Source organism: Capronia coronata, assembly GCF_000585585.1.
Source record: "Capronia coronata CBS 617.96 chromosome Unknown acBCG-supercont1.6, whole genome shotgun sequence".
NCBI classification, from domain to species: domain Eukaryota; kingdom Fungi; phylum Ascomycota; class Eurotiomycetes; order Chaetothyriales; family Herpotrichiellaceae; genus Capronia; species Capronia coronata.
The window spans coordinates 498,017-515,978 of NW_006912898.1; the positions used below are offsets into that span (position 1 = coordinate 498,017).

At 52.9% G+C, this 17,962-nt stretch overlaps 6 protein-coding genes across 6 annotated transcripts; 4 read left to right on the forward strand and 2 right to left on the reverse strand.

The window, feature by feature from the left end:
• Nucleotides 1-2,536: 2,536 nt before the first annotated feature.
• On the forward strand, nt 2,537-4,282 carry A1O1_06853 (uncharacterized protein; the record flags this gene model as incomplete). The annotated part of the gene is made up of 1 exon (XM_007727730.1): nt 2,537-4,282. One exon carries the CDS (start codon nt 2,537-2,539, stop codon nt 4,280-4,282), a length of 1,746 nt encoding a protein of 581 aa, XP_007725920.1.
• Nucleotides 4,283-4,949: 667 nt separating this feature from the next.
• On the forward strand, nt 4,950-6,071 carry A1O1_06854 (uncharacterized protein; the record flags this gene model as incomplete). Its single annotated transcript, XM_007727731.1, has 2 exons — nt 4,950-5,408; nt 5,550-6,071. 2 exons carry the CDS (start codon nt 4,950-4,952, stop codon nt 6,069-6,071), a joined length of 981 nt encoding a protein of 326 aa, XP_007725921.1.
• A 1,703-nt stretch (nt 6,072-7,774) lies between these two features.
• On the reverse strand, nt 7,775-9,094 carry A1O1_06855 (uncharacterized protein; the record flags this gene model as incomplete). The annotated part of the gene is made up of 1 exon (XM_007727732.1): nt 7,775-9,094. One exon carries the CDS (start codon nt 9,092-9,094, stop codon nt 7,775-7,777), a length of 1,320 nt encoding a protein of 439 aa, XP_007725922.1.
• A 4,074-nt stretch (nt 9,095-13,168) lies between these two features.
• A1O1_06856 (uncharacterized protein) lies at nt 13,169-13,906 on the forward strand (the record flags this gene model as incomplete). The annotated part of the gene is made up of 1 exon (XM_007727733.1): nt 13,169-13,906. One exon carries the CDS (start codon nt 13,169-13,171, stop codon nt 13,904-13,906), a length of 738 nt encoding a protein of 245 aa, XP_007725923.1.
• Nucleotides 13,907-16,081: 2,175 nt separating this feature from the next.
• Nucleotides 16,082-16,459, forward strand: A1O1_06857 (uncharacterized protein). Its single transcript, XM_007727734.1, has one exon. It carries the CDS (start codon nt 16,221-16,223, stop codon nt 16,437-16,439), a length of 219 nt encoding a protein of 72 aa, XP_007725924.1. The 5' UTR covers nt 16,082-16,220; the 3' UTR covers nt 16,440-16,459.
• A 573-nt stretch (nt 16,460-17,032) lies between these two features.
• A1O1_06858 (uncharacterized protein) lies at nt 17,033-17,743 on the reverse strand (the record flags this gene model as incomplete). The annotated part of the gene is made up of 2 exons (XM_007727735.1): nt 17,033-17,653; nt 17,702-17,743. The coding sequence occupies 2 exons, from the start codon at nt 17,741-17,743 to the stop codon at nt 17,033-17,035; spliced, it is 663 nt and encodes a 220-aa protein (XP_007725925.1).
• Nucleotides 17,744-17,962: the final 219 nt, after the last annotated feature.

Below are 17,962 nucleotides of genomic sequence, written 5' to 3' on the forward strand. Positions count from 1 at the left end.
GTATGCGTGGCGGCATCGATATGACGATCTTATCCCAGGCCAACTCGAGGAGAAGGTCAGGTTTGAGATGCGGCTGACGATCGGCTGACGGGCCCAGAAGCCAGAAGGCTGCTCACTACCAGAGGCGTTTCGCTCTCTGTAGACCTGGGCCATATGGTACGGCGACGCCGTGCGCAGGTGTGGCTTCACGAAGGAATTCGGTTGGATTGACAGGGAACAGGAAGGAAGAATCGAAAGTGACAATCCAATACAGGTTGCGTTCGCCAGCATATGCGGACAGCCTTCCCAAATGGAAAGAAAGGCCAAGATAACGGTTTGTCCGTTTCAGAGTCAACCTTTTGGGGTGAGACCAATCATGGGGGCAACCGCGTACCTTGAAAGGCGAACATCTTCGCAAGAAGTGCCAGCGAAACTCAAACAGATTTCCAGCCCCCAGATGACCATGGAGATAAATGGCAATGCTGCAATGATTGGCTCGAAACCCTGGTCGGGTTTCAAGTTGACAGGGTTCCACTGGATCATCCTCGAACCGGTTCAACCTCTTGAGGTTGACCAGACCTCTACCGTTGTTATCGGCACCGAGTTCTTGATATTCGACATTTATGTTTGTTATCCCGACCCTTCTCTGTTTCGTCGTACGTACATACCTTGCTGTTCTTCAGGCTTTCAGCTGCATCGAAAATTGGGTGTAGCGCCCCGAAACAGCGACGCAGACATCGTTAAGCCTGAAAGGGCAAAGGCCGATGCCTATTTCCCCCACTAACGATGTCTTGCATCGCTGCATGGCGCAGGGGTAAGCCAGTAAGCGATTGATAAGGGAGACCAGTCGCAATATGTTGATGCGTCCACGCCTAGTCCTCGTCTCCCTCGTCCTCGTCCTCCTCCTTTTCCCACCATGTCGGGAGAGGGGCCGGGATTATTCAATGATTGGAGGGGTTGACTATGGTGGCGGTGAGTCTCGAAGCTGCCACAACATCCCCTTGCTCGAGTAGCTGGTGAGCTACCTAGGTTTTTTGCGAGGCTAGCAATGATAAGAGGCGGAAATGGCTTCGTAGCAGCATCCATCAAGCAGGATCTGGAGCAAGAGAGTCGATGATTCGAGATAAGATACCAGATGGAGGGTCGGGTAGAGATGGTGGTTGGTCAGCCGGAAAAGAGATGATGTGTTGATGTATTTGTACTAGTACGTAGTCCATGATCTGTAGAGCTGTCAAAGATGGGAATGCAGGTAGGTACACAGTAGTAGGTGGAATGTGAATCCATCGCTTTAATGATATCCTGGCCGAGCAGAGGAGATACAAGTTAGTAGTAGTAGAGTAGGATGACTATAGTACTCTGTAGAATATTGTTGTTGAGTTGAGTGTGTACAGCCTGAGAGTAGTAGGTAGGTATCATAGACTCCTGCTAGAGCGATTCTGAGTGAGACCGTCACCCCGCCTGCGCCAGGGGTCAAGGAAGGCTCCTTTAGCCATCTCACCCAATGAGAAGCTGCCCCTTCACGCTCACTGCCAGTGGGTGCGCAGTCTGCCAGCCTTGACGCCCTTGACGCCTGCTAAACTCACTGCAAGTCTGCTTCACCGCCCACATTTCCTCTTCAAGTTCCTGTCCCCTGGCTCTGTTATCATTTTACTAGTATGGCCTCACACCATCTCGCTGTTCGGTCCCTTCCATCGACGCCTCGTAGCCTCCGTCTCTATACGTATTGGCACTGAAACGCCCAGAGCGATGCTGGTTCCGACCAGGAGTGGGAACTGGGCCAGCTGTCATGGCTCGCAGTCATCCTAGCCTTTTCGGTATCAAGTCTCCCATAGTCACCTCTGATCTTCTGACCCTCCTCTACAAGGATGTTGACTGTTCGGGCCCTGGATCTGGGAGTAGTGCATTCGTGCAGGCTCGTCTCCTGGCAACAACTGGTTCCTGCCGTTGACGGTCCTCGGCTATAATCGAGCGAAGCGACGACACGTTTCCGTCCTGCAGGCTTCACTCGGCGTCCTCATGTCGGTCCTCACTTGCGATATCCTTTTGAACCCTACCCATGACCGCGAGTCTTCGATCAGTTTGTCGTGCTCTTTTGTTCCCTCTCCGAGTCTGCATACAGAACCGCCGAGCTTCTCCTTGCTATTCCTTCGTCTTGTGGTCTGTGTTTGATGTCTTTGGGCTGCAGAATTCCCACGCGACATCTCCTCCCGTATCTGAGTAGTCCGTTGTATGCTTGACCTGGACGAATTTGCACCGCATCGCCCACATCTCAGAGCACAGGTGGAGCTACAGTCGCTGACGTGCTGCTGCCCGACACTGGTCGACTCAGGCAACTGGGCGCGGCACCACTCTTGAAGCCATTCTTCGAGCTTAGGCGGCATAACGTGTGATTGGAGCCGGTCAACTGAATGTGCGGCAACATGATGCAACATTGCTCTGGGTCGTCGACTCAACGCTGATGCGCCATTGCCAGGCATTCCTAACCGGCCTTGTTTCTCTTGTCTCGAGCCCTGTCAGTATGCACTCTCCAAGGCATCGAGCACAAGGATCGCTGGGTATGGCTGGTGCGGGTGCTGCTTTGCGCAGAGGCGACATCAAGATATCTGAGCCGCTGCCCTTTGAAGGGTCAGCAGACACCTCTTATCGTCCTAGATATGCAACCCAGTCTTTCCACAGCTCTGGGCATCGACCATACGAGGCTTCATGGCAATCGAAGATTCCCTCGGCACAGGATCCCCATATACGCCATGCAAGCGACACGCAAGCTTACGCGGCGACTCGCGGTTCCTCCGGGCCATCTAGTCTTCCCCGCTCGATGTCTACGATACCTGCCAAAGCGTCCCTTGACCAGAAGAGATCTGGGGGAATTCGCGCTGCTCTGAAGCGCATGTTCTCTAGCAAGCGACATAGATCTGCACCTGCAGACTCCAACGTGTTTGAGTACAGCAATCGGAGACAACTGTTCTCGGTGGCAGAGCAACAGACACAAACACGGGCTGGCCCAAGTCCTACGTCAGCATCTCCTCTGCGGGATGCTGCACTCGGATCGCACTCGATTCAGCAAGAACAAGACCCTCCAAAGCAAGGCTTACAAGTTCTTCCACGGCGCGGGCGCCGGAATACTCTGCCAAGCTTGGTTTTCGATGACAAGGAGACCGGACTTGATCATGAGGGCCTCAACCGCTTCACCTCTGAGACTTCTCCACAGGACAGCTGGTCGAAAGGGAACTACATCTCCGACGGCCGCTTGAACCGTCGTTCCAGAAGTGCAGATGCGCTCAGCGAGCTGCTGCAGCGGGAGGGCATTGAATTGTCTAGTGCTCGTGATCGCGCAGGTGAAATAGCGTACTGGCGTAATAGTGCTATTCAGAAGCCAGTTCCTGTGTACAGTGGGCAGTCTATCGCAGTTGAGGCGGTACACTCGGCTCCCGAATCGCAATCAGTGCCGGGGGTCGTCGACCCGATGCAAAGCTTTGAGTTCGGTCTCGAAGACACGGGCAAGAATGGCACCAACCTGGAACAGAGAGTGAATACTCTAGAAATAAAGCTGTTTGACTTTGAGTACGCAATCGCGAAGCTGCAAGGCAACAACATTTCGAAACCTGTACTTCCGTCGAAACCATTCATTCGAGGGTCGGCGCACGACATCTTGTTTGATGATCACGGGCATTCGGCGACGGATACAGGCTCTCCACGAAACCCGCGTTATTTTCATTCTCCGGTCGCGGCGCATGCAATAACATTCCTGTCTTCTCCTGGAGAATCGCCATCTCCTTCAATCGAAGCCCGCAAGGCAGCCGGTCTGCAAAGGGCAAGTACGGCTACCACTGCCACCATCCGACCCAACTATGCCAGCCGCCAACCGGCAACACAATCAAGCGAGGCTTCGCCGTCCTCGACTCAACTATCTGCGGGTCAGGTTCATATACTAATGGCCTTAATTGAGGAAGAGAAGGAAGCTCGTCAACAGCTGGAGGCACAGGTGACGGAATTGCAGAAAGAATTAGATAGCATGCGCACCCCCATTTACGCCACCATTCGCGAAGCTTACCCGACACCAAGCCCTGAATCAACGCATAATACGGCTGGAACGCCCCGAAGCCTGCATCGGACAGCAGGATTCCAACTTAGTCATGCCGTGGCCGAGATATCGCGGTTCAGTGGGACAGACGCCGAAACAGACGCCGAGACTGAGCTCGACGAAGAATCTGAAGATGTTTACGCAACTCCCAAGGAAAGCAGAACCACTTTTGAGTCCGCCCGAGACTCTTTGGGATCGGCTGTAATAGAAACCAGGATTTGACGGCGTTTATGGGGGAGTACTGTCGCATTGATGGAGGCGATGTTACTGCATATAATCGGCTTGCGATCCTCTGCACCTCTTTCGCACACAACCCTCACGCGAGAGGATTTGGTGGTTGCTCGGTTGGAACTGTACCACATGAGCATGTTTGCATTGTGATGCCCAGATGACCGGTGTGAAGAGGGAGTTGGTAACAACCAGAGCCATGTTGGCTGCTCGTGTTTCTTGTATTATACACAATGCTCTGGGGTCATGTGTTGGACTGCAGGATATTCCGACTCATTCATCAGACAGCCATCCGGTGATCGAAGCCGTAGACAGAAGAGATGGCTTCAATCTTGATCGATTCAATATCTCCAAGGCTGAGGAGGAAAGGGGCCGACCAAATAGTAGACAAATGTAGATGTACTAGTAGAACTGTCGCTGTAGCAAATGACCGAAACCTGCCAAGCAGAATTGGAGAACCGGAAACTTTGGAAACTCGGAGTCGGAGTTCAATCAATCAATGTTGAACATTTGAACTTCTACTACAAGAGTACAACGAACACAATTCACCACCAGCTGCCGTGGCATGAGGAGCCCAAAGAGGTGTCCCAGCTACTAATACTTGTGTTTTGTCCTCGCTCTTCTCTCTTTTCTTCCAGTGCTCCTCTCGCCCCCCCCAAAAATGTCCTCTTCAGCTCTGACCCACCTTCTTCCCGCGACACCAGCTCAACCGATCGCGTCCGCCCGACTCCTGACACCTACAACACACCCGATCCCTCTGCTCTCCTCGCCGTCGGCGAAGAAATATAGCTATATCCATACCCTGGTGGTGGTGATCTACTACTACATCCGCGCATCCGCGCTGGTCGCCGACCCGTTCCCGATGATGCTCACGGATCTGGTTGTCGTTGGTCTCGCGCAGGCTGTCTTCTGCGCAGTTTGTCTTCCTAGTGCTGGGTCCTGGGTCAACGGCACAGCCGCCGGGAAGATCATTGATGGAACGGGCGCGAAGGGGTCCCGAAATACTGCTACAAAAGGGGCGGCCTCGGGGTCGGGCTCAGGGAATGTTAGGAAGAAGCTTGGGAACTCTGGTGCAGGGAAGGGTGATGGTGCTGGAGGCAGCTGGAGAGGCAGGGTTATGGTATGTTAGTTCTTGTCCCAGCGATGGCTTCTGGTCTTTCAGTGTTGGGGAATCTCTTCGTCCGATCCTTGTTCATCTATGCACGCTACGGTCGAAAAACCCATGTTGGGATGAGCTAACATATACATTTCATCGTCACAGCCAACTTTCTTCTCCCTCATCCTGACACTCATACTCCCACCTCTCCCTTTGACGATCATCGCCCTCGTTCTCGGCGCACCGCTGTATCCGACCTCCCTGCTCCCTCACACGCTCCTGCTCGCCGCGCACGTCTCGCTTCTCGGCTTCCTCCCTATTTTCTACACGCACGGAGTCTCGTCCTCAGCATGGCGGGATGTTGCGGCTGCATGGCTACCCTTTGACGAAGCCGGCGTGTGGGCTGGCACCGTGGGCGCCATGGTCGGCGGATGGGTCGGTGCCGTGCCGATGGCTCTCGATTGGGACCGCGAGTGGCAGAAATGGCCTTGTACCGTGCTTTGGGGCGTGGTGCTGGGCTGGGCGATCGGTAGGGTAGTGACAAATGTGGCTCGATTGGGAGTGGGAGTGAGGATCAATCTGAGTGAGAAAGAGGTGGAAACCGAGCCTGATCTGCTCCCCACAGGACCAATGAAGACGTTACCCGGCACTACCAAGAAGAGCGATGGAAGTCATGAACCCCGTTGACTGGGTATCAATACACACCTGACTTGAGGGGAAAAGACCGCCTACACTAGGGCAATCATCCTCGCTGCCTGGTTCTTGAGCCTTGACTGATGCAAGGCCCATCGGGATATCACTGCCAGCGAAATCGTCCTCCTCTCCAGCAGCTTCGGGTCTCCCGCCGGGTCATCCGCCCACAGCGCTTATCAGAGCAATTGCGCAAAGCGTAGCCAACAAGAGACGGATTCCACGAACGAATCCAATCCCACCGCAAGGGTTCTTACGAAAATGACCCGGGCAATGTCCTGGCAGCTCAGGCACACCACCCCTACCATGTAGCTCCCAAGACCGACCATACATCATACATCTCGAAAGACATCTCGAAAGACATGGCGAAAAGACATGGCTTCATCGATGCCAGAGAAACACACACCCCGTATCCTCTCATCCGCGCCTGGTCTCGCAAGTGACAAACTATTCCTTCTCCTGCTGACCAGCGGGCTGACTGTCATTGTCCGAGATCGCAAGACACATACATGAATGATTGCGCAATCATTCCTACCTAGATTGGTCCGGTCATGCGTCATGCGTAGCATGGCTCTGTCTCTGTCTCTGGAGGAGGGGAACTCCCATCCCTCGATTCCTTGGGAAACAGAAAGGCAGACACGACATCTCGCGTCTGGTCTCGGTTCCGCTCTCATCTGACGTTTCCAGCCCCTTCACTTGGGAATGAACGGGGAGGCAGGAAGGGGATGTCTGAATAGTTTGATGGAAGGGGGAGGGAGGGGGCTGGGTGGCAGATGGGCACAGACCAAGGACTAGAGTCGTCAGAGTCGTCAAGGCGAGTCCAAGTCCGAGTCGAGTCCATCGACCGGATGACAGCCCGTCACGTGACATGTCCGTCTGGATTGCGCGCTTTGTTAGTATCATTCACTACTCTGTAATAATACGTGAAGACTCGGGAATCCAGGAGACAAGACGAGACTGGCAATGCATGTTTCTTCACAAATGACAATTGTCGTAAGCTTGCTGACTAGGATGGTCTTCTATCTGTGAATTTCATTTCATAGCAACCTAAATCCCAAGACCCAGAATACAAGTCGTAGTTAAGGGATGATGACGCTGTGAAACGCCAGGACGAGATTGGAAACAAAGACACAAGCACAGAGGACTGTTTTTGTTTGAGACGTTCAAAGTCAATTCAATTCGTTCGAAGTCCGGGCTTGCTTCCCCAGGCCCGTTGGATCTTCTAGTCATATGAGATCTGCTACTCTCAAGCCGAAACCACCTCTCATCGTGGATCGATCTGGGTATCAGACACTCCTTCTGGTGATATCGTATCACGTAAGTCCCCATCGATACCTTTCCTCCTGCCTCGCCTTGCCTGCCCAAGCCATATTGAAACCAGCCCAATGAAATCTGCTCGGCAATAGCAACCGTCCGTCATTCCATCCCATACCAGTGAAAAAAAGTCCTAGCCAATGTTTGTTTGTACAATCGTCATGAAGTAAGATCTGTCTTCTTCTTCCCGAAATCTCCAAGGTTGTCTCGCCAGAAGAATTATGTTGATCAACCACGATTGGATCGTTTGATCTCCAGAACGCCGTCGCCATGCATAACAGCACAATAGATGTCATAAACAGCAAAATGATGTAGATCAGTCTTCAATGGGCTCCGCGCTTTCGCTTCTTCCCAGGTCGTTGGTGATCATCCGGTCTGTGAGCCTCCTAAGCCACTTGAATCGGCGTCCTTCCGAGTCTGTAATTGCTGGTAGCCGAGCTGAAGATTCTGGCCATGACGCCACCGACGCCAGAGTCCGCCCTAGCCTTTTTGGCGGGTTGCTGGCTTTCGCCTTGGAAGCTTGTCTGGTGGCCTTTGAGGCTCGGCCTGGACACTGACATTGCTTTGGTGTAGGCGTTGTGATACGACGCGTCAGGGCTTTCTGTTAGGTCAACCACCACAACGGCGTCATCGATGCCTGATGATACACTGTAAGGCGTCCCCCGAGATGTAGGAGCAATGGATGAAGATCGCGATCGTAGCGATGGTGCCATGGACGAAGATCTGGAGTTGGAGTGGCCATGCATGGTTCCGGGTCTGCTGGACGGAACCAGTGGTGGGAGATCTCGGATTGAAGGCGGTGACACGGATCGGTTGTTCCCGTAATGTCGGAAAGGCGATGCCCACCGTCGGTTATGGCTTTGGGCAGGCAGCGACAGAGAGCCGTTGTTGACTTTCTGGCGCGCATAACGACCATGCGCGAGCTCTTCGTCGACGCAAGACGCTGGAGAGTCGTAGACACCTGTCGCCCTCGGCGGGGGCGTTGCGACACTGGGAAGGATATTTTCCTTGCGAGTTGGTGGGAGAGATACGTTGGAATCGTAGGAGGTCTGGTGAGAGTGCCAGACTCGGTTGAGGCTTGTCAGCTGGATCTCTTCGTGTTGTTGTTGAAGTTCCATCTGGAATCGGATAGGTGCCAGGAATGGTTCGAAATGGTCAAAAAGGTCTTGCTCCGACACCCGGACGTCAAAGTCAAGCAGGTATAAGAGCTGTCTCTCCATCAAATTCACCTCTGCCAGAGCGAATCCGAATCCATCAAAGCCCTTCACGGTGGTGTATCGTGCCCAATGCTTATTCTTTGGGCTTGAATCGTTCAAGTTCTTGGCCGCCAGGATCAGAGAAGCAAGGAAGATGCGATGGACTGTGCAACGCATTCCCTTCGCCACAGGCGGTAACCGGGATCGCAGACGGGCGAGGTAGACCAAAGAGGTCATTAGTGTTGGGATCTGGACAGACGATTTCTGAACCAGAGAGTAGATGAACTGTTCCAGCGTCGGCAAGGGCGGTAGGGCGGCCGCTGATGAGGCTCGGTGAGGAGGCGTGGAGGGAGGAGTAGGAATGGCGTTTGCTGGAATCGGCTCTGGGTCACATCTAATGACCTCTGAGGCATGTTTGGCCAGATGCTGGATCATATAAGAGCGAACTGGCTGTCGCACAAACGCCTCCAATGCCGCCCTGTTCTGGGCCAAGGTGTGATGAGAGTCCATGATGGATGATGTCCAAGGTCAACTGAAGGCAACTTCTGGATTAATCAAGGCTGAAGTCGACCGAGATGAGAAGAATGGAGGGACGAGACAGTGACCGAAAAGAGGTAGTTAAGGGAGTTTATGGATCTCTCCTGTAACCCTTATCGATTGCCTGGCCTGTGAAGTGAGCGACGTTGAAGGGAGAGTGACAGGCCACTTCAGGCTTTTGACACCTGTAGGTGGTTGGTATTAGTCGAGTAGATCTGTGCAGTCCTGACCAGCAGGAGGGTCAATTGAGGTCTGAGCTCTTCTTTTTTCTGAGTATATCCAAAATATGGCGGATAGCTCCAAAATTCCTAGGCACGGCCCAGGATGCAGCTCCTGTGTTTGAGAGAGAGTCACGTCGTAGTGTCTGGCCAGTCCCCTGAACAGTGCACAAGAGTGATGTAGCAACTGCAGCAGGGTGGAGATCCGAGGGGTCTGGGAGCAGCGGGAGGTATAGGCCCTGTAACTAGCGGATAGACCGATCAATAAGCTCAGGCACGGGGTGCGGATGGCTTGAGCTCAATGCCGTTAGGGTTTTCCCCTTTCGTTGTTGGCTGGTTTTTCTCGCGGGTGGTCAGGGGCTGGAACTTGGCGCAGGGGGCTGATGGGTGTCGGTGCTGTCGGTATTGCCCTTCTTTGATGTGTTCCGGTGGGTGAGGAGCACCAGGAGGGGCTTCAACTCGGGTGCTAGACTCCTTAGGAGAATTGTGGAGGACTGGTAAAGGCTCGATGAGGCTTGAGAGGTGGGGAGACCGGCCCCAGAATGTGACAAGGTGGTTTGCGAGGGACAATGGGTTCTTGACGCTCAAGGCTTTCGACACGGACGAAGGCGAGCGCTGCCAGATGTTGAGAAGAGAGATCGGTGTGATCTCGAGATGCGAAGACGAGGGTTTATGAGCCTGATGGAAGGGCTGAATTAGTATGGCAACATTTCTGAAGGGAGAGAGATGTATGGAAGGGCGCTTGCGGTGGATATGAATGGAACTGAATGCAGAATGCCACCAGATATGTCCAGCTGTTGGCCCAGAGTGGCCAGAATGAGATGCACCACCACTGCAAGATGGATCTGTTTCGTGTTTCGCCCTGTGTTGGCGGCTGGCGAGGATGGTGTGCGGATTGGGCGGCTGTCATCTGGGACTCGGAGGAGAGGATACGGTGGCAGTGGCCCAGCAGACCAGGTCATTCGAGATGGAGTATTCGATGATCCCCTTGCTGGATGCCCGCTGAACCGTGCCCACTCATCAGGCAGCACAATATAGGGTGTAGTTCGGGAAGGGATCGAAGGGTTTGAACCTACCAAAAATGTGTTGTTCCCAAGCCATGGAATCTAGGGTTGAGGATTGTGGAGAGAAAGACGATGCAGGGAGATGATGCAGGGGACAAACTTGAAGCGATTGATGTTCGGGTCGCTATTTGCAGCTACACACACGATACACAACACACGGCAACGGATACAGAGCAAACCACCTGCTACCATCTGCGAGGGGCACTACTCAGTAGTGACAACTACCATACTGCAATAATGAACACTTGTCTCTGCTTCCTATTACTAGTATTATGTATACCGTGAATATTAGTAGGTCTGCCATCAATTGCGCTGACACACAGTTTTGCCTGCGCCTGCACCCAAAGCACCCATCATACCAACTATTCTGCCTGCGCTGCGCTGGATCTCGTCACGAGCGAACAGTTGTTCTCCCTCCTCCCTCCTCTTCTCTCCCTCTAATCTTCTCTACATACCACGCCGCCTCACTCGCGCCCAACTTGGCCTCCCACTGTAATGCCCCATCCCGTGGCCAAGCCCGCTGACACCCAGTCATTCATTGGTAGACAACGCGAGACACACGCCCGACACGCCCGACACACTTTTGAGGCTGCGTTTGACACTCGTTCGCGAGTGAGTGGCCACAACGGGGCTAACGAGGCACCATAGGCCCAGGGTCAAGCTTGACACCCGCAACGCGCCATCCAGGGGCCTAGGGTTAAGGGACCAAGGACCCTCTGTCGCGTGTTGGCTGTTAGCCATTCGCCATCCGGGTCGCTGACCGGTCTCTACACTCTCTACCCCTTCTATGGCTTGATCTCTGACTAGTGAGACAGCTCCTTCTCGTCAAATGTTCTCGTCTCGACGCGCGCGACTCCTCCTGCGTCTCGACTGCGACACCCCATCTCTCTCCCTTCATCAATCACTCGCCGCTCGGATCGGAAGAAAAGACGGCAGAGCCACACTACTTCACATCCCATGTCTCGGGTCATCTAGACGATGAACTGAATCGCACATGCCGATACCTCCTGACGGTCTCACAATCCCTTCCATCCATCCCTGACTGCCACTTGCCGTGCCGCAGATCGAAGAGGCACAGCCACGATAGAATGAATATTTCCCCGCGACTCGCTGTGCTACTTTCATCCGTCTTCCGCCTGCGTTCATGTCCAGTCACCTGAAAAGATGTCACAAGGGCTGCCAACATGACGGCTAAGCTTGACACTGGACGCGAGCCTCCCTTTGGTGTCCTGATTCATGCAAGGTCTTCAGGAATTCAATGCACCTTGTCATATGGCTTCGCTCAAAAATGCTAGTCCAGCAGGCCAGACTTTGTCTTTGTCTAGATTGCAGACCGACCTTTTCGGATCCCATTGCGGACGAATCAGACATTCCAGGTATAGGCTGATGATCCTTTCTTCCAGATCATAAGGGTTGCACTATCCTTGCTTGCTCGAGACACCCATCACTGATAGTACGTAGCAGCTCCGGCGTCCGTATACGGAACGAAATATTGAGCCTGCCGTCTCGATCACTGGCATCCGAGGCTTTACTGCAGCGCACGGGCGGCCTTCAGTTTGTCCTTGACCATCATGCCACCAGCCATCCCTAACCTCACTCATTGATTGACCGAAAATATGGTGCACGGATGCCCGTGGCGGTGGCCAGAAGTCCAGGCTGCGGGCATGTGGCTGGTATATCGTCCGTGCCACACTATGGGTATTTGAGATACTGGTCTTCGGTCTCGACGCCTCCCAGCAAGCCAGCTAGGTACGTTATCGTCGCTCTCATGACAACTATTGTCTACTGGCTGCATCAAGTCGATATGAACTTGTGATCATTTCTGTCCTAGACGCTTTTACCGCCGGGAGACCATCCAGATCCAGCCTACCTGATCTGGCCAAATGACCGAATGATCGACCCGAAGGTTAAACCCGTTGGCCCGTGTTGTTGAACGGGTTCCCAGCTACGGGCAAAGTCAACCAGCCGTTAGAGACGATCAGACTTTTCTCATCACCACGCTCTCAGGCATGCATTCTGCTTGATTCTTTTCGTCCTCAGTGCGAGAATGCCTATCGGTTATGTGGTCATCCAATTCAGCAGGCATCACCTGACTTGGTACACGAGACTTGCGAGCGCTTCCTGCTATCAACATGTTTCAACTACCATAAACTCTGGTTCTGTTGGTCCGCTCCACGAATCATTCACCAATTGCCACTCTGGCAACAGATAGGCGGGATGTTGGTATCTTCGCCGAGTTTTCAGACATGGTTTGTGCCACGTGACATGCTCTCTCAAGGCGCAACCAGAACGCCACAAGCAGAGAAGATATATTCCTCCAGAAGTGAGCACACATCGTTACCCTTATAGGACGGCCATCCCCAGAGAGCATCCCAGTCCTACCAGCTGTCTTCTTCGGTTCAACGAGCACTGTCTGGCTTGCCGCAGTCGCACTTCAGGTAAGCAATTTATGTGCCACGATATGTCGCGCTGTTCCACTGGCGCAGTCCCAGGGATACGGTATGATAGTCCTCAACCTAGTGATTCTTTCTCCCCGGTACCCTTATGAGAGGACCTTCAAGGCGCATGAAAATACACATGTTTCCGCTTTACCTAAAAGGCATTTTTTCTGTCGCTGCTCACTCTCGACATCGTATATTGATGCAAACCCGGAGACAAGACAGAGTATTCAACAAGCATTTTGAAATCGCCCTCACACCACTGACCATCTAGACTTGAACTTTGTGACTTACGGAAAGGACATCTGACTGTACTAACTCTCCATCATGGGGTTTCCAGATGCCGCTGTCGGGGTAATCTCTCTGTTTGCTTTTGTCTTCCTGCTCATTGCACTCTTCAGCATACGAGACTGTATACGTGGTATGAAGTGGCGACCGCGCAGCAGCCAGGAAGGTCGATCAGAAGAAGGACTTGCCGGCCTCTATGATATCAGTGACACGGAACTTGAAAACATCAGCCCAAATCCATCATCACAATCGCCCGTGCACGACCCAGCATCCCGACTATCTCGACCACCGCGAGCTGCGCGTGAACTGAGAAGGACAGTATCCCGTGCCGGCATAGTGTTCGCTACTTCAAGTCGTACCACCGTCTACAACCACTGGGACTCTGTTACAGGATCGTCAGTCTCTGATTCCCGAACGACGGCTTCGACAGCATCCATACCGCCCCCGTATCCTAGGTCTGATGAATCTGAGCTGCCACGGTACGAGAGGAATCCGAATCGCATGGGATCGGCACCAAGCGTCGGATCTCGACTACCAGCCTACGAAAGCAATTTGAACCTTGGAGAAGAGGCTCAAAGTGTCACCGAAACCCACATGCCTCGTCATGAAGAGCTCCCGACTGCATCATCAACACCGTCAACAATGTCGCCCCCACCACGGCGATCTCTTTATCTTTTCCCGAGGCCGCCGCCCATACACCGACACAATCCGGATCAAGATGTCAGCGTAGATGACAGCGTCGACAAAAGGTTACCGAGCGACAATGCCACTCGATGATGGCTACGTATCCACGCCACTGCATGGGATAGGACATGACTTCAAGTGGTAAATGCTGTTCCTGAGGCTCTTTGGTATGGGGTTACAGGGGTTTGCTTGGTGGCAAGCCTGGATTCTAGGCGTGATTGCCATTATGGTATTCCACCTCACCGCATGAGTTGGTTGACGACGCTCTAAGGTCGCCTGTGACGTCGCTATTGGGTGGTGGCATAGACCGAAGTGACGAGAGTGTTCCTTTTCTCTTTTTCTTCCCGGTTTGGTCTTGGTCTTGGTTATGGGAAAAACGACGGTATTGACCCGACAAAAAAACGCTGGGATGTATTGCAGGTCTGTGAGATGGACGATGAAGTATGGCGCTGGGTGTGAAGGTTTGTTATACATGCCATGCGTGACTAGACTTGATTATGTATGGAGTTTGATTTAGATAGTTTATTGTGTTTCTTCATCTTAGGGCACGCCGAATCTACCAAGTTCATTCAATGGGAAACTGTCTTGTTCCCCCCATTCCAAGAAGCAAGCGTACTCTCCACCGTCGACATGCTCTTGCAACTATAGGAATAATATCCATTCCGGGAGTTCAATGATTATGTATAACTGACTGCGCACGAGGCGAAAGGAAGCAATAATCCTTGCCCTCCATCCTCTGGAGACAAATATCACAACCGAGTGAGCACGGTCGACTCTCTACGATACTCAATTCTCCTGAGGTCAAGGGATTCAGAGTTATGAATACGCAGATAGCCATCATGAACCCAAATTTCCCACGGTGGATCCCCAAGGAGACATGACGATATCAGCGGCCGGTCCCGTCACGAAGCATTCCCCAAGTGGCACACAAAGTGAAATTGTATCGGTTGATATCGGTTGATATTGGCGGGGGTTAAGTGGTTCCTGACGCCTAAGAAGAAAAGACAAAGGAAGAAAGAGAGGTGTTTCAATATAGGAGCCCCGTTTGACTTTATGAACTGAGACATCGAGCAGGAGTATTGACTATTGAGACAGAGAGGGAAACGAAATGAGAAAGTGATCGATTGGAAAGTAAAGCAAAATAGAGCGAGCGGATGCAAGAGGTGTGAGGAAATTGCCGGCTTTGGTTGCAAACTCGATGATGGACGACCCGGAGACTCAAAAAAGGAGAATGAGAAGAAGAAAAAGAAGAATCAATTTGTGTCTCTTTGCTGGTGCGTGAGTGAGGAATTGAGACTTCTGTACGCGAGCCTCTGAGACATAAAAAAGCAAGATCGAGATAGTATCGCTTTCTTGGAGCTGAGCTGGATCATGGCCGTACCTGATAGTGCAAGACCAAGGGGTCACACAGTGATCCGATCCATCGTTGGTTCTGGAAGATATATCATCCCATGAAGGTCGTGCCATGGATAGCAGAGAAAGGATAACCTCTCTCTCTCTCTCTCTCTCTCTCTCTCTCTCTCTCTCTTTCTTTGCTCTCGGCCACAACATCCGTGCACTCTCGTTCACACATGACATCTTTTCTTCGGACATCGATCATCCCACGGACACGCCTATACTCGAGACAACGTTCCTGTCCCGCTCTTGTTGTCCATTTCGGAGACTATCCTCAAGCACTCACCGTTGCGGACATAGATCACGACGAGCCGAGCAAGCCAGACGATACTGTCTAGTGTGGTTGGTTTGGAGCCAGCGAGGCATTCCCTTTCTTCTCCAGACATGAACAGTCCGGCAGCAATGGCATTCTGTGCCGTCATGGCAACTGTCCTGGTCATCGCAATGTTGCAATCGTGGTGGAAAACACAGCGTCAAATCCAGAACCAAGACGCTCCGGGAGCCCCAGACTGTCGCAGTCTTGAAGCCGGGAGTGGGTGCCGGCGCAGTAGTGACCTTGACCTTGCACACCAAGGCCAATGTGGTGACGCAGCTGACCCAGGGAACTGCGCTGGAAGTATAGTCCTGAAAGAAGAAGACTTGGGAACGCCGTGTTGCGATATTGGAAGTGCTTGCGATGACCAAGGGAGCGACATAGAAGGAGCTGGGCAGGCATTGTCGCGATCAAGACCGGGTTCAGAAGAGGAATTACAACACCGGGACGTGGATGTTGACATCGAATCGGATGTAGGATGTATCGCAATAACAGGTCTGAACAGTGCCGTGTATGCACCTGACCAGATGGTGGACATGGCAGTGTTTCCTCTGCCCGCAGCTTCGCAGGTTTTGAGACCGATGATATTCCGCCGCAAAAGCCTCGTTCCAGCACCACTCCAGATACGCCGAGGCGAGCAGAGAGGTCCTCCGGCATCTCCGCATCACTCAGAACGAGTTGAACGTTGGACAGTCTCTGATGATGAGGCATTCCGAAGCAGCTTCCACCCACATCCCCTCAAGAGCCATCCAGTTTGCGATGTTGCTCAGTCGGAAGGCCAGACTCGGGAGGCAGAGGAGAGAGCGGACTCTGGAGCAGAGACTCATTGGGAGTCAGCTCTTCCACGTGCTGTGCCAGATCACCATCGGCTGGCTCAACACCCAGCTACCGGACGCCGTTACCACGATTCAATCATAGGCCGGTATATGGCGCCGACCCATTTCTCTGTAATCGCCGGTCCAAAGCCAGAGAGATGGTGTTAGAACCTCTGAGGAAGACAAGCTGCAGAAGATCAACGAACGTCCCGGTCTCCAATAGCCGGAAATATTGGTAGCGAGGTGATGACCAAAGGAGAGACGAATGTTGACTATGGGAAGGTGCAAGATGGGTTGGTAAAGAGGACTTCGGGCGCTGTTTCGGATCATGCCAGGAGACGTAACGTACGCAATGTTCCCTGTCAGATCTGATCGATAGCTTCAGGTCTTGTGCCGTCCTCTGTGATCGACTGGTGGTGCAAGCAGTAAACCTCCCATCTTTTGACGGAAAGGCAAAAACCGGTGGTTGAGAACGAGTTTCAGACTGGACACGCAGTCCCTGAGACGGCCATCGATTGTGAGGTGTTCGAGTCAGAGGCTGGTAGAGATCTCAGCAAGCACCTAATGCGCTCCACTCCAGAGCACTCTGTCAATACGTATTAGGTGTCTTCGTCGAGAATGTCTGAATCGTGCAGTGTGTCGGGAGACGGCACGCACCCAATGTGATGCCTGATAAACATCTGAAGTTGTTCATCTTCATCGCTTGTTTCCAACGGCTGCCCATCTCTCTCTGCTTCTGACACCCACGCCTTCGTCCATAGTCGAGCCACTAGTCCCATTAGCGGCCCAACCTTCACCAATCTCTCCGACAACACGCCCAGGCCTCCCTGCAATGATGGTGCCACCAGCCCACACCGTGTTTGCAGGAAGCACGGTCCCATCGAGGATCTTGACATTATCTTTGATAATGACCATATTTCCAACGGTGCAGTTAGCGCCAATGTAGACATTGCTCTTAATCTCCGCCGCTCTGACGTGCGTGTTCGGGCCAATGTAGACATAGTCGGAGATCCTCAGCATGAAGTAAGTCATGATCTGCTGTGGCTCGCCGCCATTGGGGTTCGCGACCGTGGTGAGGCGCGACGGAGGATGCAGTGTACAGCCCGGGCTGATGAAAACGTAACGACCGAGGTGTATCGACGTTTGGTCGGGCGTGGCAGACTTCTGTTCGCCTTGCTGGGGAGGAGGTTTAGGCTGCGCAGGACGCACCAGGTCACCGCGAATCACGACATCGTTCTGTATCACACATTTGCCGGCCAATATTATATGTCGTGGACCGAGGACACTGGCTTTTCGACTGATTTTGTTGCCGGTTTCCTGTCGACATGTTAGGAGTGTTGGACGTGGAGGGTTTTGTTGACATACAGTTTCAATGTACTCGCCACGGACTGCGGGTTTCGGAGGCATCTCACATGTTGCTACTCTCGCAGGTATCACTACCAACCAACTTCTGCCAGGAACCAAAGGGAGGGTGAGAGATGCATAGGCGGGAGGGTCAAGACTCGAAGACACGCAGTTGGAATTGGCGATTGTTGTCACAGCCTCATTTAGTTTGGGGATGTTCTCCGCCCACGTGATTCAGCCTTGTCAACTCTCACTGGGTCCCAAAAAAGGGATACGCAGCCT